Raw genomic sequence first — 27,907 nt, 5'->3', positions numbered from 1 at the left:
ATTTATTTCAAAAATCATGTCCAAGTTTCTTTAATCATCACATTTTTAACGTTGTTCAATTGTGATAACGTATATATTAAGTTTATAACAATTTGGTACACTTCCATTGGCCAAAGTCCAAACCCTAGAACTTGTTATTATTATTAATTTGGCGGGAACTGGATGAATCGTAGCCTACAAGCTTCTTTCATTTCCCTCTTTTCTTTCAAAACCCAAACCCTAACCGTCTTCATCAATCTTCATCTCAATAAATTAATAATAATCAAACGTCGTCGTTTTCTTCAAATCAAGTAAGTCTTCAATCAACCGATATCTTACTCATGCCGGTTTTACGGTCTCGAAAACCCGGTTCTTCATCGTCATCGTCACCGAACTCCGGTGTTGAAATCGAACCGGCAACACCGGCCAAGGAAGTTGAATCCAAGCCGGTTCAGAGTTCCGATAACTTAGGGTTAGTAGTTTGTACGGATTCAATGTCTGGATCGAATCAAGGCTTGAGGAGGAGTGCGAGACTGTCGTTGAATCGGAGTTTGTGTAATGCTGGTGAGAGTGTAGGTTGTAGTGGTAAGCGGAAGGCGGTGAAGCCGGAAACTGAGCGGAGTGTTAGGGTTAGGGTTTTGTTGGATTCGGATAATGGTAGTGGTAGTGGTAGTAAACAATGTGGTGAGGAATCGGGAGCGGAGTCGGTTAAGTGTTTGCGAGTGCGGTCGGGGAAGAAGGTTTCGAAACGGGAAGTTAACGAGAGTGAAAACGGAACGGAAGAGGATGTTGGAGTGCAGAGTGTGGAAAATGTTGAGGAAGCATGTGGTGAGTGGGTTAAGTGTTTGAGAGTGCCGTCGGGGAAGAAGGTTTCGAAACGGGAAGTTAACGAGAGTGAAAAGGGAATGGAAGTGGATGCTGGTGTGCAGAGTGTGGAAAATATTGAGGAAGCGTGCGGTGAGTCGGTTAAGTGTTTGCGAGTGCGGTCGGGGAAGAAGGTTTCGAAATGGGAAAGCGAGAGTGAAAATGGAACGGAAGAGGATGTTGATGGGGGTAGTGAAGGAGGTGTAACGAGTGTGAAGAAGGTTGAGGAAACGGGAGCAGAGACGGTTAGGTGTTTGAGAGTGCGGGCGGGGAAGAAGGTTTTGAAACGGGAAGTAAACGAGAGTGAAACAGGAACGAAAGAGGATGTTGATGGAGTTAGTGAAGGAGGTATAACGAGTGTGAAGAAGGTTGAGGAATTGGGAGCGGAGACGGTTAAGTGTTTGAGAGTGCGATCGGGGAAGAAGGTTTTGAAACGAGAAGTAAAAGAGAGTGAAAAGGGAATGGGAGAGGATGTTGGTATTGGAGTTAGTGTGGTTGAAAAGGAGTCTGATAGTGTTCGGGTTTCATTGGATTTGGATAATGAAATTGGCACCAAACAATGTGGTGAAGAAGATGTGCAGAGTGTGAAAAAGGTTGAGGAATTGTGTGCGGAGTCGGTTAACTGTTTAAGAACACGGTCGGGGAAGAAGGTTTTGAAACTAGAAGTAAACGAGGGTGAAAAGGGTACAGAAGAGGATGTTGGTATTGGAGTTAGTGTGGTTGATGATTCGTGTGTGAAGGTTGTGGATGAGATGGAAAAAGAATCTGGTAGTGTTAGGGTTCCAATGGAATTGGATAATGATACTGGCACTAAACAATGCGGTGAAGAAGATGTGCAGAGTGTGAAAAAGGTTGAGGAATCGTGCTCGGAGTCAGTTAAAGGTTTAAGATTGGGATCGAGGAAGAAGCTTTCAAGAACGGAAATTAAAGAGGATGTTAATGGAGTTAGTGAAGGAGGTGCTATAATTAAGGATGTTGATGTTAATGGCACGATTGAACGGGATAGAAGGCGATTTAGCGTACAAGCTAAGGGGAAAGGTAAAGCGATTGAGGTTAGTTCATCATCAGAATCAGATTTTAGTGTAACTGATTATTTGATAACTGGTGAGCCTGAAGAAGACGGTTTAATGGACACTGCAATGACTGATACTTTGATCCCGGAGGAAGTAACTATTAACAGAGTTGCGCCTATCGATAAAATGGACCCGAAAGAAAGGTTCAAGAGCGTAGCCAAAGAGAATGCATCAAGGTTTGCACATTTCTCCATTCAAGAAGAAGATGTAGATGAAGATGAACTTGAACCACAACTGGAGGCAAATGGTGACATGGAGGATTGGCCCGGTCCCTTTTCAACCGCCATGAAAATCATTAAAGATCGAGAGTCAAACATGTCAACCGAACAGAAAAAGCAAAGCAAAGCTACGCCATTGATATGGGTTCCTAAGAAAAACGACGGTGCTTGGTTTAAGAAGACGCCACCATCGTTAGAGGAGTTGTGTGTGAACATAATGGCTGAAAATGTGGATGCGATAACATCACTTGAAAGTGTGCCTGATGCACTTAGACACAAGCTTACACAAGCACTTTGTGACTCGAGAAAAATGAACCACCATTTTTTTAACCTGCTTGCAAGCAAGTCTCCGACTGAGATACGCGTAAAAGATTGTTCGTGGTTAAACGAGGACCAGTTTACAAAAACTTTTGAGGCAATTGATGCTAGTAATCTCACTGTAAGATTGTCATTCATCATATTTTTTTTTTCGTGTATGTATTTGTTGGTACATTTTTTTTGGGCTAAAGATAGGTATTTTAAATGCTTGTTTTAGGTACTGCAACTGGATCAGTGTGGGAGATGTTTACCAGACTATGTTTTATATGCTACCTTGAATAATTTACCAAATAAGCTGTCTGCATTAACTAACATATCGATAAAAGGCGCTTGTCGACTTTCAGATGCTGGGCTAAATGCTCTTGTCACTTCTGCATCTGCATTAAGATCGATTAACCTTGGATGTTGTTCCTTGCTTACTTCCGATGCTATTGTTATCTTAGCTGATAAGTTAGGATCGGTTCTTAAGGAGTTGTACATTGATGAGTGTTTTGGTATTGATGCTAAGAGTATTCTGCCTGCGCTGTTGAGCCTACAACATTTGGAAGTACTGTCTATGTCTCGGTCTGAATCTGTTAATAATTCTTTCATCACACAGTTTGTGGCTGTTCAAGGGCATAAGATGAAGGAGCTCGTTTTGGCAGATTGCACGTGAGTTTTTTTATTTTTTTGGTTTCAGGATCTTTGTCTTAACTTTATTTAATTAGTTAAACTGTTTTTAAATTCGACCAGGAGGTTGACAGATAGAGCGATAAAAGCCATTGCAGAAAGTTGTCCCGGTTTATGTGCAATAGATTTGACTAATGTGTGTAAGCTGACTGATGCATCACTCGGCCATCTTGCTAATGGTTGCGAAACAATTCGAACAATGAAATTTTCTCGTAACACGTTCAGGTTTGTTAATTGTTTTATGTTTAATGTTTTAATCAGAATAATTTGCTTATATCCATATTTATGTTTTGATAATTATGTGAACATGACAGTGATGAAGCTGTAGCTGCATATCTTGAAGCACGTGGAGGAACTTTGACAGAACTATCTCTAAACCATGTTGATAAGGTGCTTTCTTTTTGTTCATTGTACCAACCGCCTTCCTAGAATGTTATACCATGATATTAAGGTTGTTATATTCATATATTGTGATATTTGTTGGTTATTTTGCAGGTTGCTCATCACACTGCTTTATCACTTGCCAAACATGCAATTAAATTGCAAAGTTTGGATTTATCTTGGTGTCGGGAAATGACAGATGAAGCACTAGGATTGATTGTAGATAACTGCTTGTCACTGAAAATGGTGAAGTTGTTTGGGTGCACTCAGATTACAAATGTGTTTACGTATGGGCACTCGAATGAGAACGTGAAGATTGTTGGTTTGCAAGAAAGTCAAATTTTGAAGAACATTGTGGTTCCTGATCTGTTACCGTTAAGGTACTCATCGGTTTGAGTCGCAGGCAGCGTATGAAATTTTGAAATAGGCATTGGATGAATGGGTTGTTGTTTGCTCCCCTTGTATTCTGGCCTGCCTTGTAACTTTGCTTTTGTTTTTAGAACATGATTTTATATTTCGAATGACATTATGCATATCATTTCGATTGGGGGTTACATTTCTCTTGATCCCCTGGTATGTTTTGTAACAAATGTAAGATAATTAGTTAAAAGGGACAGTTTTGGGTACACAATGTCATCAATAGTCTTCTAGCATCAACGTCGAATAGATATTCACATTTAGGTTGTCATTTACCTGTTTAACTCGTTTAATTAAACAAGTTTACCTTTCATAACTTTCTTTCATAACTGCAACAAATTCATATGGATCCTGCAAAAGTCATCAACAAGGCGAGTTTGGGAACATAGATTTGGCTGCAAATGTGTTTAATAATTTGAATCATAAAAGTGTGGTTTCGTGGACTTCAATTATTAATGCATATTATGGACACAGGAAACAAAAGATCGCGCTCTTTTGAAAGTGTTAAATGAGCGAGTTAGACCGAATAGTTTTAACGCTTATTGCTGTTTTCACGGCTTGCAGACATTCAGGGCCGTAGAAGGGAGAAAGCATTTTGAATGCATGTTAAAAGACTATTTTATCCTTCCTGAGATTGAGCAGTGTCAAAAGACTACTTTATCCTTCCTCAGTTTAATTAGGTAAACAAAAAGTTACAATTTTTTTTATATGATATATTATGATCTGTAACAAAGTAAGTACATTTTATCGCGTGACAGTTGAGGGCTGGCCAACTCAACAACCTTAAATCCTATTTTATGGTACAATTCTTGTGCAGCTATGTTGTTTCTGTGTACATGCACATACACTTGTTCTGCGCCTGCAAACAAAAACATTGGTCAACTGCTAAACATTTGGTCAAACATGTGCTAAATACAAATCTTACCATCTGAAACAGCAGAATCAATGGCAAAATGTAACATGTTTCTTGCAATACCCTGTCGGCGTGCGGATTTGGCCACACATAAGTTTGCAATGTAACCATATTGGATTTTAGTCCCTGCAGTGTGAAAAATAGGTGCTTTGACTTTCTCCTGAGAGTCAACAACATTTTTTGTTAGTTAGTTCATCTTCTGTTGTAATTCAGTTTCAAGATGGTTTTTTACTAATATACCCCTGGAAAGGTTTCCCCGTGTAAGAAGGGTCGGATGCTGACATCAAGTGTTCCAACTACACTCTTTAAGACGGTATGTCTTTCACTCGCGTGCTCTTTCTTAACCTAACGAACTTTTAAATATTTTCATTATCGAATATTCTTTACACACATAAGCTATGGGAATGATAAAATATTGGGCTAAAACGTATACCGTGACAATGCAGGTGCTTTTTTGTCCAAGTTTTGTTTCGGACTGGCGCTTTAGTGCGTTAAACTCCTGATCAAGTGAAACAAATATGAATTTTTATGGTCAATAATCATGGGCAAAAAAGTTATTATTGTTATAATTATTATTATCCTACCTGCTCTGTAAATTTCTTTTTGTAGCTGTCAGCAAATCTGTGTTTTTGACAAAAGTTTAGCATTAGCTGCATTCATTATTTGAACATGTTACAACATATAATATGATAAATTGGATGCTTATATATTATACCTATCATCTGTCCTGTTTTCCAAGTGTGTTTCTGCTCTTAACCATGCTGCAGTCTGACCCAAATAATCAGATACGACTGAAACTTAAAAGCCGCATTAAGAGATAGGGGTGTGCATGGATCGGTTCGGTTCGGTTCGGTTTTGGGCTAAAACCAAATGTCCGTTGTTGAGTTTTTAAAATCGTTCGGTATAAGTTTTTTCAGATTCGATTATTTCGGTTTAGGTTTGGTTCGGTTTTTCTGGTTTTAATTTGAGCTTGAAAATTTTAAGCGGGAAAAAAAATATAAGTTGCAAAAAGTAATGAATTTGGGCCTATTTTTTTGTTAGTTATAATTAATTGATTATTACATATTTGTGCTAAAATATTTAGGTAAACTTAACATTGAACTATTATAAAATATTTAGGTAAAACTTAATATTGAACTTAATATTTAGGTAAAAAATATTATTGAACTATTTTAAATTACTTAAAATTAAAATTATATAAAAATCTATAAGTTCGGTTTTTACATAAACATAAAACCAAACTATCGGTTTTTGTGTCATTGAACTATTGTTGAACTATTATAAATTACTTAAAATTAAAATTATATAAAAATCTATAAGTTCGGTTTTTACAAAAACATAAAACCAAACTATCGGTTTTTGTGTCATTTCAGTTATTTCGGCTTGGTTTTTCGGTTTCAAAGATTGGTTTTTTTCGGTTTCATGCAAACCCCTATTAAGAGAATATTATTATTACCCAGTATTCTTCATCAAGAACGGCTTCGCGTGCAACAAACTGCCCAAAATCATGTTTCTTGATTTGAACTGATAATTGATTATCCTGTTTTCGGTCAAACCGAAAATGGGTTTGACTTGTAATTTGTGGTGAGTTTTTCTGAAGGTGCGGTGATAATTCTTGTCTCTTTATATCAGGTGAATTCATTGTCCTGAAGAAGAAAACAATTGATTGGACTAATCATCACATAACCAGAACTGTTTAGTCGAAGGGCCATCATAACGATATCTTTTAAACTTGAAAAAACTAAAAACATCTATCTATAATAAATGGACCCTCTTGACCCTCCCCTGGTTCTGTCGGATGTAAAGAAATATATGATTGAAGAAGAAACTTACATTGTGATTATCCATGGGTTGATATGTTTTCTTGGTGCATAACAAGCAGGAATCATGAAACCGGGTTCGATTCCGGTGGTCTTCATTAAATCTTGCACTTGTTTATCCAATTCCTATGTATTGGTTTGGAGAAGAACATAAACTTATTGTAGTTTTGATGATGAAATGATCATTAAATTATGGTTTGTCAGGAAGATGGTTGGCTTAAAATACAAGACAAAACTCTAAAGTGAATAATTTAATGTTGTCCAACATTAGACTTGTGTCCAAGAAACACTTGTTTGTGCAATTGGTTGTTTAATAATAATAATGACATCAGCATGTGGGAAGATGAGGTGGTTATGGAAGTTGAAAACTTGAAATAGAAGAAAAATATTGTTATGTTTTGGTGGTGTTGAATGAGTGACCAGTAATATTGGATAGCATTGTTGTGGATTGATTTTAGCCACCAACTTTTATTTTAGTATCATACATTCATACCTTATTTCTCTATATATGAACTGTGTATAAAAAAAATATAAAAATGTAATCACACAAAATCCTACCATTTTTTTTAAGATTCTTTGAAAGCACTGCATATAAGGATGCGATATTATTATTGCCTTTCAGTTTATTTGTTATAATTAATTTACTTTTATACCAAACTAGTATTGTACCCGACACGTTGCATCGGGACAGTTGGTAAAACCTCAATGTTAAAACCGGGTGCTGGTAAAACCCGAGCGTTGGTAAAACCTCAGTATCATTTACGTTCGTTATGGTGTAGAGCGTAGATACCATTGCTAAAACCTTAGCATTTACGTATATTGCAGTTATGTATTATTCATTTTCATATTATTTTGATTGTAATTTCCTAACTTAGATAGAAGTTAGTTAGAGAAATGTGTATATGTACTCTTTGAATGTGAATAGAAAGATCAATCAATTCCACTAACTTACACTAAGAAGTAAGAACATCAATGTTGGTTGCAGCCTCTACTTGTTATCGAGCCATGACGGAAGGATCAACTAGCTCAGGCTGTTACTTTTGTTTTGTGTCACATGACACGTTTTTGTATCACTTTTGAAGAATCAATACTCATTGCAACCACTAAGAAGTAAGCACATCAATATGGAAAACTCTTTTTTTTAATCATAATTCATGCTTGCATCACTTTTGAAGAATCAACACTCATTGCAATCTTGGACTCTACCCCGATCTAATTACGCGAACGGTTTTGTTTTTGATTTTTGTTTGTTATCTCGACAACTTGGATACGACAGAAGGATGTGATGATTTGAGTATAGCATGGCTTTAGTTCTTTATTTGATTGATTTAAATTGTGTAATTTATGGGTGAAAAGTGATGACGATGTGAGCTGATGTGTCGGTAAGTTTTAGCCATGTTGATTAGTCATGTGACTGATGTGCAAATAACCCATGAAAAAGGCGTGCTTTATCGTGAATTCTTATTTTACTCGTTTACTTTACTTACATGCAGACTGAAATAAGACAAGTACATATCCTATTCTAGATCAATTTTGTATGAACACTTAAACGCAAATTTACGTATTTGGATGTATTCATTCAACAAAGTTTATCATGTTGAACTTTCTAAGTATCTGAACATAAGGTGAATAATCGACTTGTTTTGTGGTTTAATGTGCATCCTACCTTGGCGTGCGTGTAAGCATATAAGAATGTATAAAAAAATAGCTGGGTTCTAGCTATAGAAATAAAGGTGTGAGCAAGTGAAGCATTCCTCAAATCTCAAAATCAAAATGTCGGATAACATTCCTCTGGAAATGCAAATGGCTTCCCGTGAAATCATTGCTTCGGTTCAGAACCGTTTCGAAGCAATGGAAGTCGGTCATCGACAGCTCTCACTTCGGCTCACCAGACTGACTTTGAGGGTAAGTTTCTTTCCATTGTTGACGATGATGATGATGATGATACCCTCTCCCACCTATTAACATACCAGTTATCTGTGCGGGTTGGTGTGTTTGATCCACAGACCCAAAAGGATCTGTTCTTTGTTTGGAACCCGTCGATTGAATATAATATATAATATCTTTCATTGATTAAAACCTAAATCATTACTCCTTCACCCGTACCACCATCTTACCTCGCGCTCTTAAACCACCTCCTCTAACAGTTACGATCTCACCCTCCGCTGTAACTCTGTTCTACCATCAAGAGGTCGGACTTTCCTCCTGATAGACATCACCAAATCAGTTCCGGTCACGGTCACGGTCGGACATCTACTCACCTTGTCGGAGACAACCACCACCACCCGAGCATGTCTGAAATGTCATATGGGCGTCAACGGCATGCACTTATCGTGACAGTGCGTAATAAAAGTTCACGGCGTCTCTAGCTTGGCCCCTAGAGGCGTATAGATCGATCTTAGCTCTGAGTTTGCGTTTGTTGTGTGGAGATGGAATAATGGGTGTACGCCACGCTCACCGTCTCATAGGTGCATGAACTAGCTAGCTGTGTACCAGTCTGTTATGTTTAAGCTCGTTGGTGCTTCTGTTTCACATGACTTTGAGTTCTTGATATGTGTAGTCACGTGGTTTGATGTGTGTATATATTCTGATATGTTTCTGTATGCGTTTGAGTTTGTTACGACCAAGTGTCGGATTATGCGTCAGTTTATGTTTAGTATTTTTGTCAGTAAAAAGTTGGTTTCGAGTTTGAATCAAAGTTCTTAGACTTGTTTTTTTTCCTTCGTCCGTCCTTACCTATACTATTGTTCTTTCCGTTACTGGGCAATTTTTGGCTCAGCCGTATTTTCTTTGTTGTGTTTTTCTTATTTGTTCACAGGTAATCCGGGACTCGGGGGAATTAGTGATGAGAGAGACTAATAAAGTTCAAGATTTTAAAAATAAATTCTTTTTGGTTTAATAATATGACTTAGGTTGCTTTGATTTATTGTAATTTGGATTGTGGCTTTGATTTGATATCTGTAATAGTGACATGTCAACCTGTTCCGGGTTGGGGTGTTACAGAAGTACACTATAGATATTTGAGGTTGAAAACATGGTTAAAACTACTTTATCCTTTCTCAGTTTAATTAGGTAAACAAAAAGTCACAATTTTTTTATATGATATATTATGATCTGTAACAAAGTAAGTACATTTTATCGCGTGACAGTTGAGGGCTGGCTAACTCAACAACCTTAAATCCTATTTTATGGTACAATTCTTGTGCGGCTATGTTGTTTCTGTGTACATGCACATACACTTGTTCTGCGCCTGCAAACAAAAACGATGGTCAACCGTCACACATACGCTCAAACGCGTACTAAAAACAAATCTTACCATCTGAAACAGCAGAATCAATGGCAAAATGTAACATGTTTCTTGCAATACCCTGTCGGCGTGCGGATTTGGCTACACTTAAGTTTGCAATGTAACCATATTGGATTTTAGGCCCTGCAGTGTGAAAAATAGGTGCTTTGACTTTCTCCTGAGAGTCAACAACATTTTTTGTTAGTTAGTTCATCTTCAGTTGTAATTCAGTTTCAAGATAGTTTTTTACTAATATACCCCTGGAAAGGTTTCCCCTTGTAAGAAGGATCGGATGCTGACATCAAGTGTTCCGACTACACTCTTTAAGACGGTATGTCTTTCACTCGCGTGCTCTTTCTTAACCTAACGAATCTTTAAATATTTTCATTATCGAATATTTTTTACACACATAAGCTATGGGAATGATAAAATATTGGGCTAAAACATATACCGTGACAATGCAGGTGCTTTTTGTCCAAGTTTTGTTTCAGGCTGGCGTTTTAGTGCGTTAAACTCCTGATCAAGTGAAACAAATATGAACTTTTATGGTCAATAATCGCGGGTAAAAAAGTTGTTATTATTATTATTACTACTACTATTATTATTATTATTATTATTATTATTATTATTATTATTGTTGTCCTACCTGCTCTGTAAATTTCTTTTTGTAGCTGTCAGCAAATCTGTGTTTTCGACAAAAGTTTAGCATTAGTTGCATTTATTTGAAAATGTTACAACATATAATATGAATCATATAATATGATAAATTGGATGCTTATGAGCATACCTATCATCTGCCCTATTTTCCAAGTGTGTTTCTGCTCTTAACCATGCTGCAGTCTGACCCAAACTATCAGATACAACTAAAACTTAAAAGCCGCATTAAGAGATAGGGGTGTGCATGGTTCGGTTTGGTTTTTGGCTAAAACCGAACCAAAAACTAAATGTCGATTGTTGAGCTTTTAAAACTGTTCGGTTTCAGTTTTTCAGTGTCTGGTTTAGGTTTGGTTCCGGTTTTTTGTTTTTGTTTTGCCATTTGGGCCAAAAAAGAAAAAAAAGAAAAAGGAATTTGGGCCTATTATTTTTGTTAGTTAACAAGGTAATAATTATTATACATTTGTGGTAAAATATTCAGGTTAAACCGTATATTAATTTATTATAAATTACTTAAAGTTTAAAATAAAATAAAATCTATAAGTTCGTTTTTTTTTTGTTTTAGTTATACGCAAAACCTAAACCGAATCGAAAGTTCGTTTTTTACAAAAACATAAAACCAGATCATCGGTTTTTGTTTCGGTTTAGTTATTCCAGTTCGGTTCTTCGGTTTCGGATTAGTTTTCTCGTTTCATGCACGCCCCTATGAAGAGAATATTATTATTACCCAGTATTCTTCATCAAGAACCGCTTCGCGTGCAACAAACTGCCCAAAATCATGTTTCTTGATCTGAACATATAATTCGTTATCCTGTTTCCGGTCAAACCGAAAATGGGTTTGACTTGTAATTTGTGGTGAGTTTTTCTAAAGGTGTAGTGATAATTCTTGTCTCTTTATATTAGGTGAATTCATTGTCCTGAAAAAGAAAACAATTGATTGGATTAATCATCACGGAACCAAAACTGTTTAGTCATAGGGTCATCATAACGTTATCTTTTAAACTTGAAAAAACTAAAAACATCTATCTATAAAAAATGGACATATTATGGTAACAAAGGGGCCAATGGACCCTCTTGACCCTCCCCTGGTTCTGTCGGACATAAAAAAAATATATGATTGAAGAAGAAACTTAAATTGTGATTATCCATGGATTGAGGTGTTTTCTTGGTGCATAACAAGCAGGAATCATGAAACCGGGTTCGATTCCGGTTGTCTTCATTAAATCTTGCACTTGTTTATGCAATTCCTATGTATTGGATTATGGAAGAACATAAACTTATTGTTGTTTTGATGATGAAATGATCATTAATTATGGTTTGTTAGGAAGATGGCTGGCTTAAAATACAAGGCAAAACTATAAAGAAAGTGAATAATTAATGTTGTCCAACATTAGACTTGTGTCCAAGAAAGAAACCCTTGTTTGTGCAATTGGTTGTTTGAAAATAATAAGGACATCAGCAAGTGGGTGGATGAGGTGGTTATGGAAGTTGAAATAGAAGAAAAATATTGTTATTGTTATGTTTTGGTGGTGTTGAACGAGTGACTAGTAATTTGATTTGGAATGGATAGCATTGTTGTGGATTGATTTTAGCCACCAACTTTTTATTTTAGTATCATACCTTATTTCTCTATATATGACCTGTCTATAAAAAAAATATAAAAATGTCATCACATAAAATCCTACCATTTTTTTAAGATTCTTTGAAAACACTTTTTATATAAGGATATTGCTACATTATTATTGCTTTTTAGTTTATTTGTCATAGTTAATTTACTTTTATGCCAAATTAAAGTATCTATAAAGTTTATCTAACTTTATATAATAGTTGTTAGTATAATAAATTATATAAGCCATGCAATGAAACAATTTACGCGGAATCCCTATCTTATCATTTGTATTTGGAGTGAAAGACGTAAGATCAATTGGACGGCACTTCTACTTTACGTCGTGTATCAGGTAATAAAACGTCAGAACTTCGGGGGTCGGTATCGGGTACTATATCGATGTAATGTGTGTGTTGAAGGTGTTTTGGGATGGAGAGTGAAATGCCCGACTCCCCATTTTATAGGCGAGTTTTGGAACCTGTCGTGTATCGCGATGGCGAGGGAAAGGGGCCGTCGCGTATCGCGCCGCCACCTTGGACTCACGGCCTGCCACGTGGCTCGATGACTCACCACGTGTCAACACGTTGTTCGATACGTGTCTCCGGTTGCTTACCGTGGTATCGCGATGGTCAAATGGAGAAGGTCATCGCGTAGCGTTACATCACCCAAGATATCATTTTATTTTCTTTCGCGTGCCGTGATGAGTTTGTGTATTATCTGTCACGATGCGTGATGGACTCCAAGATTCTGATTTTCTCGTTTTTCATGTTGGTTTTTGTTGTACGTATTTAGTATTTAGGGTTTTGGTTCCTAATTATTTTGAGAATATTTTTGATCCTTCAACATTTAAAAGTTGGCAAAATTTACTCGAAAGTTTCGGCTGTTATAAGAAGTGAGCCAGACGTCTTCGAAAGTGAGGCGGAGACGAGCGGGAATGATAGGATAGGACTTGGTGAAACCGGGGAGAACGGGGATGTAAACTAGTTTCTCTTGAAACATCACCAGCAACGTCGTTCCGGCCATGACTATGCCGCCCAAGCCGTTGATCACCAAGCTCATGTACGAGTACACCATTATTACGTTTATTGAAATATACCTTTCTATTTTAAGACCAAGAATAAAAGCTCGACTATCCGGTGTGTACAATGACAAAAAACAACCTTATACGTTTGTAAATCATGGGCAAAGTTGGGCAGCCCAAGCTCACTATCTCTTGTTCTTGTTGGGATTAAATTCAAACTTATGACAGTGTGAATTCCAGACCAAATCTTTACTTTCCTTCCAATAAATTGATCTAAAGCATATTGACATAATTGAAATATACTATTTAGAGTTTTAGTATCCACCATAAAACTTAGCTTATATCAATATAATATAAACATATTAAAAGGATAGTTTTGTCTTATAACTATGCCGGCTATTATTTCCTATATTTTGTAAATTTTTAAGTAAAATTTATATTTTTTAAAAACTCTATACAAGTCATATCATACTATTAGAGTCAGAATAGAAAGCCTATAAAGTCATATCGGGCTATTCGAGTCAGAATATAAAGCCTATAAAACTCGTATATGGACTATCCTAGACAATTAAAATATTACCCTGACATAACTGTGAACCTATACCACTCGTCGGTACAAGAAACACTCGAGTTGATTCAAACTCCAACGGTCTCATTCTCATTCTCACTCATACAATACAATTGATCGATCGCTAGGGTTTTCAGTCGTCGTGTTTCAGCGCCACTTTCTCTTCCAATTCAACACCCGAAGGTACTGTTTTCTCTTTTCTTCTCTTCTCTGAGTTTATTATTATTTAAACCCTAGCTTTCTGTCACGAATTAATCGTTAGCTTCAATCGTTCTGAATCAGATCATTATTAGCCTGTCTAATCGTTAATTCGATATCAGATCTTCAGGTGTAGATGACTTATATTTTCGAATTAAGCCTCGGTAAACCGAGTTATATAAACCGAGTACGGATAGAGCTGGACTCAAATTGCTTATATTTATATAAATCGAGTCAAGTATCTCTTGTGCTCAGTTTTAGAGTTTTAAGTTTTCTGGAAATAACAACATGTGTGACTTTTATTCAGGCTTTGAGTTTAACTTGTCTGGAAATAACATGTGATTACTAGTTTGAATTTATAAAACAAGTCGGTTTGTTAAGGAACTTGGAAAACAAGCTAGGTTTGCTAAGTATATCTACTTGGATATTTATGTTGACCCTCATGGTATAAAGTAGGATAGAATTGGACTTCAAGTTGCAGTGCCTTGTGTGGCAAGTAACGCTAGGTTGTATAAACCGAGTTAGGGATTTCTTTTATTCAGTTAAGTTTTCTGGAAGTGTTATGAGATAAGTTAACGAGATTTGTGTTTTATATCGATTCTTAACTTGTGTTGCAAGTTTATGTGAAAATAGATAACCAAATGATGGATATTATTTTATTTTGTTGGGAAATGTAAGTAATCCGGAAAGTACGCTAATAGTTTTAGTTCGTTAGGTCATTAAGAGTATTGATTGCTGCTAAGTCTTAGGTATATACTAAGTATTGGGCTGCATGCAGTTACTCTCCCTTGCTATCTAGTGGCCTTTTGGGACATATTTTTAGCGTTCTGTATGGAGTATTAGTTTGAATTAATTTTTGATCTTTGTGTTGATAAAACAATGTCACAACCTTCATGATATCGCCTCGTCTTGGTTTGATGTATTAACTGCTTGTCTTGGTTTGATGCCTTTTCAGGATGGTAATTGTAAAAGAGAGGATGTTTATTTAGTGAATGAATAATACAATGGTGAACACTCCTATATATACAAGGAATAAACCCTAATGCCATCCAATAATCGGCCCATGGGCTTTGTCTAACTATCTAACTACATACGGGCTAAAACCCGATATGAACTAACTAACACTCCTCCTCAAGTTGGAGCATATATGTTAATAATGCCCAACTTGTTATAAATAAAATCTATTTGAGGTTTCCGAAGAGGCTTATTGAGAATATCCGCAAACTGAAAGTTTGTCTTAATATGAATCGGTTGAATGGATGGAGGATCTGTTTGTGTGCCTACTACCCGGTCTCTGATAAGATGGCAATCAACCTCAATGTGTTTCGTCCTCTCGTGAAAAACTTGATTCTTGGCTATATAAATGGCTGATTGATTATCACAGTATAGCCGCATCAAGTCTTTAGAAACAACTCCAAGTTCTATTAGAAGACGACGAATCCATGTCATCTCCGATGTTACATCTGCCATAGCTCTATACTCCGATTCAGCGCTCGATCTAGAAACCGTGTGTTGTTTCTTACTTTTCCATGACACAAGATTTCCTCCGACAAACACACAATACCCAGTAGTAGATCGTCGTGAAATCGGACAACCTACCCAGTCTGCGTCTGAGAAACCTGATATCGGACCATCTCCCTCTTCTGTGAAAGCTCCCACTCGACAATGACCCTGGTCAGAATATAGGATGCCAAGGCCTGGTGTGGTCTTGAGATATCTTAAGACACGAAGAGCAGCATCCCAGTGCTGGTGCATGGTTCAGCCATGAATTGGCTCAAAACACTGACAGAAAAAGAAATATTCGGTCACGTGACAGTTAAATAATTAAGTTTACCAACCAACCGTCTGTATCGCTCAGGATCCTTCATTGGATCCCCTTCTTTTGGGAGGAGCTTCTTTGTAGGAAGCATTGGGGTATCAACTGGTTTGCAACCCAGCAAGCCGCATTCAGTCAACATTTCAAGGACATACTTCCGTTGAGAGAGAAGTATTCCTTGTGGAGAGCGAGATACCTTTATGCCGAGGAAGTACCGTAGCTGACCTAAGTCGCTAACCTGAAACTGAGTCTGAAGGAACTGTTTGAGTTCAGTGATCCCAGTAGTATCGTCACCGATGATTATGATGTCATCCACATAAACAACTACAATAATCCTTTTCCCTTCGTGGTGTCTAAAAAAAACAGAGTGATCGTATGCACTACGAGTCATCCCGAACTGTCCCATAACACTCGAGAATCGACCAAACCATGCCCTGGGAGACTGTTTAAGGCCATAGAGAGAACGACGTAGTCTGCAAACTTTCGAGGCCTCCTCCTCAACAATAAACCCTGGTGGCTGCTCCATATACACCTCCTCCTCAAGAACACCATTAAGGAAGGCGTTCTTGACATCAAGCTGGTGGAGCGGCCAATGATTAATGGCAGCAAGAGCAATGCAAATACGGACATATGGCATTTTAGCAACCGGCTAGAAAGTTTCATCATAATCAATGCCATATGCCTGAGAATAACCCTTGGCGACCAATCGCGCCTTTAAGCGATGTAAAGAGCCATCCGGGTGCAGTTTGACCGTGAATACCCAACGATAACCAACAACACGCTTCCCTACAGGAAGCGTTTCAAGATCCCATGTATGATTGGATCTAAGAGCCCCAATTTCCTCCTCCATAGCCTGCCTCCATCCTGGATGGGCAAGAGCTGTCATCACATTCCTGGGAATCGGATAGGAATCAAGGGTAGTAGTGTAGGCATGAGATTCAGGAGACAGATGAGAATAGGCAACATAATCGTGAATCGGGTAACGGGTGCAACATCGAGGCTCTTTGCGAAAGGCAATAGTTATATCAGGAAAAGGGGCACCTGGAGGATCGTATGGTGTAGTGGAGGTAGGAGTAGGTTCGGGAGTGGGTGGGGGGAGGTTGGTCTCAGAAGCGGGAGGTGGAACTGAGGACAAATCATGGTCCGGTTGGGAATCAAAAGGCTGTGACGAGTGATTACGACGTTGACGATTATATGTGAAGAGTAGAGGTGGAGGGTCTGTCGGTGGACCCGTAGGAGCAGGATCAGAAGTAGTTAATACTGGGGAATCTGGTACACTGGGCATGGGAAAAGGTGGGGATGAAGATAGAGGTGGGTAGATCAAGGTCGGGGAAAGGGTCAGACACAGAAGTGGTAGGCTCGAGAAAGTAGGGACATGACTCATGAAAGGTGACATCGGCACTAGTAAAGTATCGGTGAAGAGATGGGCTATAGCACCGATACCCCTTTTGAACTCGGGAGTAACCAAGAAAGACACAACGGATAGCTCGGGGGTCAAGTTTAGTGACCTTCAGACGATGATCATGAACATAAGCCACACAACCAAAAACTTTAGGTGCTAGAGGAAATGGAGTGCCTGTAGGAAAAAAGATAGAAAATGGTGTTTTACCATGAAGAACGGGTGTGGGCATGCGATTTATTAGATATGTGGCAGTGAGAACGGCGTCCCCCCAGAAGCGATGTGGAACATGAGATTGAAACATGAGTGTGCGAGCAACATCCAACAGGTGACGATTTTTGCGTTCAGAGACACCATTTTGTTGGGATGTATATGCACACGAGGATTCATGAACAATCCCATGGGTGTTTAAGTATGATGTGAAGTCGGTGGAAAAATATTCTTTTGCATTATCAGATCGTAGAGTTTTAATTGTTGTGTTAAATTGGTTTTGAACATAAGCATTAAATTCACGAAAGGTGGAAAACACCTCACTACGAGATTTCAATAAATAAACCCAAGTAGCACGAGAATAATCATCAATAAAGGTAACAAAATATTCAAAACCCAATGTAGATTTAGTAGGGCAAGGGCCCCATACATCAGAATGCAAAAGTTCAAAAAAACCACTGAGTCGACTAGACACTCTAGGGGGATAGGGACGCCTGGTGTGTTTACTAAGCTGACATGACTCACAATGAAAATTAAAAGACGAAAGTGGTAAATCTGGTCTCATTTGCCTCATAACCGCTATAGAGGGATGACCTAACCGGTAGTGGTCCTCTTTGACTTTTGAAACACAAGTGTTTGCTGTAGGACGTGGCGGGAAGGTTAAGCGGTAGAGGCCACCGGATTCAAAACCTGTGCCAATCAGCCGGTTCGTCCCCAGCTCCTGAAAGATACAATGAGTAGGATAAAACTTAGCAGAGCAATTATTTTGTTTAGTAAGTTGGCTCACGGAACAAAGGCTATCGGGAAATTTAGGAACAAACAAAATAGAAGAGAGGTTTAGGTAGGTTTGACGAATTGGTGACGGATCCAATGCCAAGGACGGGGCAAGTAGATCCATCAGCAAGTCGAACTGGCTGGTGGGAAACTTTGTGTAGGCTAGAAAGGATATCGGGGTTCCCAGTCATGTGATGAGTAGCACCTGAATCAATAACCCAAGATGAAGTGAGACTAGGAAATGTACCTGAATTGGCCGTATTTGCGCGTGGAGCGGGGGCGGGTGTCTGAGAATTTAGAAGATGCTGCAGTCGACAATAGTCTTCTTCACTAAACGTGTAGGCCGGAGTAGCGATCGGATCTGAAGCCTCACCGGTGGCAGCCATGCGAGCTTTGGGACGAGGAGGTGGTTGGCTTCCTGGGGGACGATTTGGGCAATCCCATTTAGTGTGACCAGGTTCCTTGCAATAGTGACAGACAAGACCATTACCTCGTCCAATACCCTTTTTGTGGGTCGTATGAGAGCCTCGACCAACACCTTTACCAGAAGAGGTATACATAGCTGATGTGTCTGTAGGATTTGCATCGTAACCATACATCTCCCGTAACATATGATAAGTTGATTCAACAGAGGATGTAGCCGAAGGGTTACTCAACAGTAAGGGCCGAGCGCTTGAATACTTGGGTGATAAACCGGCAATGAAGGTCATGACATCCATCTTGGTGTTTCGCTCCTCCTGGACCTGTAAATCGGTAGTGGGTGGATATGCAGCACGAAGTTCATCCCGGAGTTTAGAAAATCGTGTAAATTAATCGGTGAATGTGGAATCGCCTTGTTCGGCTCTGCCATAGGCCTGGACCACAGAATATGCATGAGATAGACTCTTGAGCCGAAAAGGATGAAGAAAGGTGATCCCACATCTTCTTCACAGTGGAAAAGTTTTGGGCAATAGTGAGAATTTGTGGTTCCATGGCATTCCATAGTGCCATTTGTATTCCACTGTCATCGATACGCCACTCTCGGGTAATCGGATCTAGAGGTAGCTTAGTGAGATGGTCGTCTTTGTCCACACTAGTAAGGCCCTTTTGGACAAAGAGACTCCACGAACTCCAATTTTGGAGTCAAGCTTGATGGGAATGCGTAGAACAGCAGAGTAGTTGATGATTCCTGGAGCAATCTGAGTTTCTGAAGTCTTGTTGGCCATAGAAGCTGAAGATTTGAACACCGAGCAAGAACGAATACACGAGCTGGCGCAAAAAAATAAAAGTGTCCGAATCGGAAAACTATCACCACAGGGAGGTTCGGAGGTGAAAAACAAGACGTCTGGAAAAAGTCCGGTGGCCGGAAAAGTGGCCACGCGCCGTCACTCGCCGGCGCGTAGGTGGCAGTGGCGGAGCGGCGGTGGCGCGTGGGGGCGCGTGCGGCAGGGGTTCGGCGGCGGCTTTTCAGGAAGAATAAATCGGGGGTTTCCGGTGACGATGGTGAAAAAGGATTTTGTGGTGGCGGCTAGGGTTTGTGCAACGAGACCGAACTCGTTTTCTTTCAGTTCTGGATTCTGATCAGGTGGCGGCTAGGGTTTGGATCGAGAGCCGTAGCTCTGATACCATGTAAAAGAGAGGATGTTTATTTAGTGAATGAATAATACAATGGTGAACACTCCTATATATACAAGGAATAAACCCTAATGCCATCCAATAATCGGCCCATGGGCTTTGTCTAACTATCTAACTACATACGGGCTAAAACCCGATATGAACTAACTAACAGTAATCAAGTATCAACAATCTCCTGATGAAGAGCAGAGTAGCAAACTCCTGATGAGGTTATCTCTCTCTCTCCCTCTCTCTATGTAACACACACAAAACATACAGATAACAATGAAATTTATGCGTTAAAAAAATAAGTTTACTAATCACTAAATAGTTTGTTTATGTGCTAATTAAAAAACTATCTTATATATGACATACCCGGTTATGTAATATACTAAATTTAAAGCGTTATCCGATCCTCTCAACCAGTCCATTTTCTACCTTTTATATATTTCATCCCGTTGCCTAATCGCTTTCTATTTCATACAAAAGGAGAAAGCATGTAAAGTAGTTTTTCTATTTTATTTATTTTTTTATGAAAAATATTTATTATTTTCTTCCCTGCAACATCTCTTTCTATTTGATTTCATCATGTTAAGTTTTGCAAAATTCAGTCTCTTATTTGAAGTTGTATATATACTGTGAGGTTCATTATAGAACACTAAGTAATGCAAGAACAAAAAAACAAACTAGATTGTTTAATTTTTAATCAGCGGTTTATAATTTTTTTTGAAATTTCTTACTTCATACATGCAAATTTGTATGTTATGTATATTTACAATCATTATTCTAATTTGTTTTATACCAATTTTGCGAGTTAGTGTAATGATTTTTTTGATGTATATAATATATGTGTTTGCATCTAAGATGTATGCATTTTTAAAAAATTTATGAACCAGTAATACAAAATTAAACGCTTTAGATTTTTTTTTGTTCTTGCAATAACTTTGTGTTCTATAATAAACCTCACTATATATGTAATAAACCTCACAATTATATAATTATATATTATTATTATTATTATTTAAACCCTAGCTTTCTGTCTGTGACGAATTCGATATCAGATCATTATTAGCCTGTCTAATCGCTAATTCGATATCAGATCTTCAGGTGTAGATGATTTAGAATTTAGATTTTCGAATTAAGCCTCGGTATAGTAGTTAGGTTTGTTAAGTAGGATAGAGCTAGACTCAAATTGCTAACACTAGCTTATATAAACCGAGTTAGGTATCTCCTGTGCTCAGTTTTAGAGTTTAAGTTTTCTGGAAATAACAACATGTGATTACTAGTACGAGATTTAGAATTTCGATTTTTAAATTAAGCCTCGGTAAACTAGTCAGGTTTGTAAAGGAACTTGGGAGTTAATTAAGTTAGGTTTCTTAAGTAGGATAGGCTATATAAACCAAGCTACGGATCTCTTTTATTCAGGCTTTGAGTTTAACTTGTCTGGAAATAACATGTGATTACTAGTGCGAGATTTAGAATTTCGATTTTCAAATTAAGCCTTGGTAAACTAGTTAATTAAGTTAGGTTTCATTAAGTTGTATATCTAGTTGGAGATTTATGTTGATCCTCATGTTAGTTATAAAGTAGGATAGATTTGGACTCAAATTGCAGTGCCTTGTGTGGCAAGTAACGCTAGGCTATATAATCCGAGTTAGGGATCTGTTGTATGCAGTTTTTTGAGTTTAAGTTCTTTGGAAATAAGAACATCTAATTACTCTGTGCTTGCTGCCTAGTGGCTATTTGAGACATATGGAGTATTAAGTTTTAGGTAGATATATGGATCTGAGATTGGGAAAAGTTAGTTTGAATTGATGTTAGATGCCTACTTTGTGTTGATAAAACAATGTCACAGCTTTTTGGTTTGAAGTATTAATCGTTTCCTTGGTTTCATTTCCAGGATGGGTAATCAAGTATCGAGAATCTCCTGATGAAGAGCAGACTCCTGATGAGGTTATCTCGATCCCTCCTTCTCTCTGTCTAACACACACACACATACAAAACATACAAGTAACAGTGAAATGTTTTATAAAATTTCAAATCAGTATATAGTTTGTTTCTGTGTTAATTTAAAAACTATCTTATACACGACATACCAGGTTGTGTAATATACTGAATTTAAAGCGTTAACCGATCCTCTCAACCAGTCCATTTTCTACCTTTAATATATATTTCATTTTGTTGCCTAATCATTTTCTATTTCATACAAAAAGATAAAGCCTCTAAAGTAGTTTTTCTATTTTATTTATTTTTTTATGAAAAATATTTATTATTTTCTTCCCTACAACATCTCTTTCTATTTGATTTCATCATGTTAAGTTTTGCAAAAGTCAGTTCCTTATTTGAAGTTGTATATATACTGTGAGGTTCATTATAGAACACCAAGTGATGCAAGAACCAAAAAACAAACTAGATTGTTTAATTTTTAATTAGTGGTTTATAATTTTTTTTGAAATTTCTTACTTCTTACATGCAAGTATGTATGTTATGTATATTTACAATCATTATACTAATTTGTTTCATACCAATTTTTTGCGAGTTAGGGCAATGATTTTTTTGATGTATTTAACATATGTGTTTTGATGTGCCTAAAAGTGGTATATAAAAATATTGCAATTAATAACCTAGCACAACGAGTAATAAAAACCTAGAATACCCTAAACCAAACCACTAGCAACAGGCAAGTGAACCTATCGGGTGTAGAATAGCTATGGGAAGTCCGGGAATATCGAACCCTAGAGACACTAATTAAATTAACGAACTTAGATTCTAAAAGCTAATTAAATTAATAATTAAGAGAAAGATTCTTTTTTTTTATTTTTATTTATTTTATTTTAAAACTAATAATTATTTAGACTATTTAATTAAACTAAATTAACTAATAAATTAAACTTAAATTCTAAAACTTAGACGAAAATACTAATGAAAAAGGCGTTACCTAGGCAAGGAATCCGAATTGTGATGACTCGGGCTTTTAACGGTTACGGGAAAATGCTACTGGAACCGGGAATCTAAAAATATGAACCCTAGGAAACCTAATGGATCCCTAATCACTCTCAAGGTGTCACCTAAGAGGAAATCCTAAAGATCATGTAAAAGCACCGGCTTATTGGCTCACCTGTCAATTCACCAATTATGACTAATTACCCTAAAAAATAGCTAACCCGTCGGTTTCACTATCTCAATGCACCTAAGTACACGGGGTGGTCTAGAAGAGATCTAAAGGACACGGGTAAGCAGTGAAACTAAGGAAAACTAGGCAAACTTCCTGTCAGACAGTTTAACCTAAAACCCTAATAACAAGGACAAACCCGACAACTTATCACCTGTCGGATATCTAAGCAAGTAAGAATATAAACTTCTAATAATATGCTAAAAATCAGTTTCTATGGTGAATGAGCTCAATAAACCATAAACAAGTTGCAAACACACAGTAAACAACCCTAACATGCACCTATAATCGAAAGACATTCAATCAAGCGACATGTGAAACATTCATTCAAGCACAAATCAAAAGTAAATACGCATAAATAATGAAGAGGTATGTACCCGCCTCAACACCGAGCGAGGCGGGTCAACCCACAAGATATAGACAAGAGGCTTGAAATCAAGACATTATGAAGGCACAAAGCCAAAACCTATGCGCATGGCGCATATCACATATGCTCACGCATATCACATATGCTCATGCATCACATGCTCAGGCATCACATATGCTCACGCATCACCTATGCTCACGCATATCACATCTGCGCGTGGCGCATCCGCGCGTGGCGCATATCACATGCTTGTGCATATCACATCTGCGCATGAAACATCTGCGCGTGAGAATAAAGAAAAAACCTCGCGCATCCTCAGGATAGGCGCGTATCACACATGCACATAATCAACCTTGTCCTTATCCAAATCAGGATTAGGGCAACCTTGATTGTGCACGTCAGACAACCTTCCAGAAGGTATCTTTTTAAGGAATAAGAATATGCTGATGTTGACAGCTGCCAATGAAAGGTGGACAACTCAACAAAACCCATGTGCTACCACGTGATTATAACCAATGAAAAAGCACCAGGTGTCCCAGAGGACACGTGGCGCAAAGCAATTGGAGGAGGCCAACAAGGCCCTAATTGGGTCTGAGCCCAATCATTGGAAACCCTAGCACTATAAATACCACATCAACTCCACAAGGAAGGACACATCCAATTACACAGTATTCAGCTATATTAAGCAATACACTCCAATTTCCTTACTCTCATATTATTATCTTCTCCTGCAAATTCTTATTCTCACACCGGAGGGTTACCCCAAAGAGGACACCTCTGTCCCTTTCTGAGGGGTAAGTTTACGGTGCTGTTCATTTTGTAGGTGGAAGAATCCAGATTCCAGAGAACCATCGGTGAAATAGCATAATCACACCCGAGGAAAGTAGATCGTCTACTAGTGAGTCGATCCACGTTTCTTCATTGGCGCCATCCACTGTTACAACGGCAACAAGATCTCATCAGATCTCTAAAAAAAAAACAAATAATCACCATGGTTTCTGGCGTTCGTAACGTTGATCAAGTTCTGGAGGATATTGAACGTGAGGATGTTAATGAGGGACAGCAGTTTCTGAGGGTGCCGCGTGATTCTACGCGCACCACCAGTAACCGTCCCTTCATCACAACTCCTCATGGCCAGACTGAAACTCCTCCAGACGATCTCACGTTACAAAATCTTACAGGCGCGAAACAAAAAGGACCAATGGGTCCAGAAGATGAAACCAATGACCCCAAAGAATGGCTCATAAACGAGCAACGGCGTCTAATGGACAAGTACAATGAGCTGGTCAAACACAAAACACAAAGGCAAGCGTTTGATAAGCAAACCGTTCATGGAACAAGAAGGGGGCGCGCGCCGGAAGAGGGTCACTCTGTTCACACTGAACATGCTGAGTTTAGTGATGAAGAAGTGCACAACGTTAGGAAGACGCGAGATACTCATGCAGGAGGCTCACAGCTCCGCGCGCAAATGAACATGGCGCCTGGAGCCAGAGCCGATCTGGATCTGCACACACCGTACAGCCCACCAGTGAGAGGGCAAGTGGACGTAACCACACCGTACAGGCCAGCCATCTTAGTGAAACATTCAAAATTCACTGAGCGCATCGCAAAGGCCCCCATTCAGCACAAAACCAAGATGCCAAGTGGTTTGGGCAAATATGACGGCACAACAGATCCAGACGATTTCTTACAAGGTTTTTACAACACTGGAAACCTAGAAAGCTGGACGATGCCTACATGGTGTCACATGTTTGCTCGTTGCCTCACGGGCGCGGCGCTTGTCTGGTTCGAGAGCTTGCCGACTGGGCAAATCGATGGGTTCGAGGAACTATTGGAAAAGTTCCAAGCCCACTTCGTACAGCAGCGCAGACACACGCGCGACCCTGATGACATCATGCACTGCGTGCGCAGGAATGATGAAACGATTGAAGACTACATAACTCGTTTCAATCAGGAGTCTCTGGCAATCGGAGGTATCACTGAGCAACTATTGCGCGTGGCGTTTATACAAGGCGCGCGCAGTGATCAACTTCGCCGAGCTCTCGTAAGCAGAGATGGCATGCCAACCACTTGGGCCAAGCTAATGGAAGCATCGCGAGTCTTCGCGAGAAATGAAAAACAAATTGCCCAAGATAGAGCGAGAGAAAGAGGGCATCAAGCAGAGGCACCGCGCAGCAGCGAAAGAAGGGGCAAACAGAACTCTGTATGGTCCAGGTTGCAATCAACCAGTTTTTCTTCCTCAGAAAAGCAGGCGCAACCAAGCTCACCCACGCCCCAAAAAGACGTTCGTAATCGCGGGGAGGGTGACAAGAGGGAAGGCGGCAGAGATCCTAACAGACCTCTGCCAAGAATATGGACTCCACTCACTAAAACGCCTTCACAAGTGTTAAGCACTGAGAATGTCCAGTTCAAAAGCCCCAAGCCACTACACTACAAGGGACCATCAAACAGTGGCAAGTACTGTGAGTTTCACAAGTCCACAGGACACAACACTGATGCATGCCACCACTTGAAAGATGCAATTGAGAAAGATGTGAAATCAGGCAAGCTGGCTCACCTGGTGAAAAACTCAAGACCAGAAAATGAACAACCAGAAGGAGCCTCTGCCGGTAAAAAGTTCAAAAGAATCTGTGTAGCCGAGGGAGGAACGCAAGGGCAAAGATCAAGAAAGAGAAGCGCGCAAATCCAAGGAGATTGGCGCGAGCAGCAAGTAATCTTCCCAAGAATCAGGGGAGGCCCTTCAATCAGCAGTCCTCTGGTCATCACTACACACATTGCTCATTATGAAGTGTCAAAAGTCCTGGTGGACACTGGCAGCGAATCAGACATCATGTATGAGCAATGTTTCAGGAAACTGGATCCGGCAGACCAAGCAAGGCTTGAAATTGTGAATGCACCAATCTCTGGTGTTTCAAATGAAATCATTCATCCCCTAGGTCAAATACAATTTGAGCTAACTATGGGGGATGAGAAACACAAGCGAGCCGAAGTTGTCAACTTCTTGGTCTTGCCCACCACTTCATGCCACAATATGATCTTGGGTAGGGGAACGATTGCCCAATTCAACGCCATACCGTCGCCAGCGCACGGCGCGTTGGGGTTCCCAACACCAACAGGTGTAACATTTGTATACCGAGATCATTTGTGTGCAGTGACAAGTACTCCGCGGGAAGGGAGAATGAAACTTCCAATGGCAGACAGCGCGCCAGAGGAATGGATTCTCAACCCAAAATTCCCGGAGCAGAAAATCACAATTGGCGCAACGATATCAGACGACACGAGGTTGAGAATGAAAAGATTGCTCACAGCATATATGTCGGTCTTCGCGTGGCAACACTCTGATATGACTGGGGTTCCGCGAGACCTGGCACAACATTCTCTCAACACGTTCAAGTCTGTAGAGCCAATTGCTCAAAAGAAGAGAGTCATGAGGGATGAGAAAGCGAGGGCCATGAATGAGCAGGTTGAGGATCTACTGCGCGCAAACATCATCCGCCCGATACGATACCAGACGTGGGTAGCCAATCCTGTGATGGTAAAGAAAAGTAACGGGTCATGGAGGATGTGCATTGACTTCAAGGACCTCAACAAAGCGTGCCCAAAAGATTGTTACCCCCTCCCAAACATCGACGCAAAGGTGGACTCCGTGGCGCCATTCAAGCTCAAATGTTTCCTGGATGCCTACAAGGGCTATCACCAGATTCAAATGGCACCACAAGACGAGGACAAGACTGCCTTCAGAACCGACAAGGGCGTTTTTTGTTACACAAAAATGCCCTTTGGTTTGAAGAATGCAGGCGCCACCTACCAAAGACTTATGGATGCCGTTTTCAGCGAGCAAATTGGAAGAAACCTAGAAGTCTATGTGGATGATTTGGTGATCAAAAGCAGGGAGGAAAAACAAATGCTCAAATACATCGAGGAAACCCTTGGGCGCCTAAAGGAAGTTAACATGAAGCTCAATCCGAGCAAATGCACTTTCGGCGTACAAGAGGGAAAATTTCTAGGTGTAATGGTTACCAAGGATGGTTTCAAGGTGAACCCAGAAAAGGTGGAGGCCATCCTTGACATGCCCTCGCCATCCACCATGAAAGAAGTCCAGAAGCTGAATGGTAGATTGGTATCAATCAACAGGTTCCTAGCGAACCATGCAAGCAAATCTACCCCATTTGTCAACACATTGAGAAATTGCTTAAAGAAAAGCCAATTCAAATGGACTCCTGAGGCCGAGCAAGCTTTCAGTGAGATAAAAGAATGTTTGATAAATTTGCCCGCGCTCACAGCTCCACTTCCTGGTGAAACTTTGACATTGTACCTATCAGCAGGAGAGCGCGCCATAGGCGCAGTATTGTTGGTGGATCGCAAGGGAATCCAAACGCCAATATACTATGTGAGTTGGGTGCTGACAGATCCTGAGACGCGCTACTCCATCATGGAAAAGTTAGTTTTGTCACTAACACACGCGTCGCGTAAGCTTCATAGATATTTCAATGGTCATCCCATTGAAGTACTGACTGGTTACAACATCCAGCAAGTCGCGACGCCCCGCGCTCTCGGGAAGGCTGACAAAATGGGCGCTGGAATTGGGAGA

The 27,907-nt window shown here is 39.4% G+C and overlaps 2 protein-coding genes and 1 pseudogene across 3 annotated transcripts; 1 reads left to right on the top strand and 2 right to left on the bottom strand.

Moving 5' to 3' along the window:
• Positions 1-320: 320 nt before the first annotated feature.
• Positions 321-3,904, top strand: LOC143563680 (uncharacterized). The gene is made up of 5 exons (XM_077051171.1): positions 321-2,573; positions 2,670-3,103; positions 3,185-3,346; positions 3,436-3,511; positions 3,617-3,904. Exons 1-5 carry the CDS (start codon positions 321-323, stop codon positions 3,896-3,898), a joined length of 3,207 nt encoding a protein of 1,068 aa, XP_076907286.1. The 3' UTR covers positions 3,899-3,904.
• Positions 3,905-4,635: 731 nt separating this feature from the next.
• LOC143563679 (GCN5-related N-acetyltransferase 6, chloroplastic-like) lies at positions 4,636-6,474 on the bottom strand. Its single transcript, XM_077051170.1, has 7 exons — positions 6,289-6,474; positions 5,548-5,600; positions 5,417-5,453; positions 5,266-5,331; positions 5,073-5,177; positions 4,845-4,992; positions 4,636-4,778 (listed from the first exon to the last, which is right to left on the bottom strand). The coding sequence occupies exons 1-7, from the start codon at positions 6,472-6,474 to the stop codon at positions 4,636-4,638; spliced, it is 738 nt and encodes a 245-aa protein (XP_076907285.1).
• A 3,285-nt stretch (positions 6,475-9,759) lies between these two features.
• Positions 9,760-13,272, bottom strand: LOC143563678 (GCN5-related N-acetyltransferase 6, chloroplastic-like; annotated as a pseudogene). The gene is made up of 8 exons (XR_013140710.1): positions 13,066-13,272; positions 11,320-11,457; positions 10,726-10,778; positions 10,585-10,621; positions 10,390-10,454; positions 10,197-10,301; positions 9,969-10,116; positions 9,760-9,902 (listed from the first exon to the last, which is right to left on the bottom strand). The product of XR_013140710.1 is annotated as a GCN5-related N-acetyltransferase 6, chloroplastic-like (transcript).
• Positions 13,273-27,907: the final 14,635 nt, after the last annotated feature.

Source organism: Bidens hawaiensis, unplaced genomic scaffold (assembly GCF_021521415.1).
Source record: "Bidens hawaiensis isolate Kalapana, Puna unplaced genomic scaffold, B.hawaiensis_p1.1 tig00021507_1, whole genome shotgun sequence".
NCBI classification, from domain to species: Eukaryota; Viridiplantae; Streptophyta; class Magnoliopsida; order Asterales; family Asteraceae; genus Bidens; species Bidens hawaiensis.
Note: the sequence above shows the minus strand (reverse complement) of the source record. Positions and strands in the feature narration are given on the sequence as shown.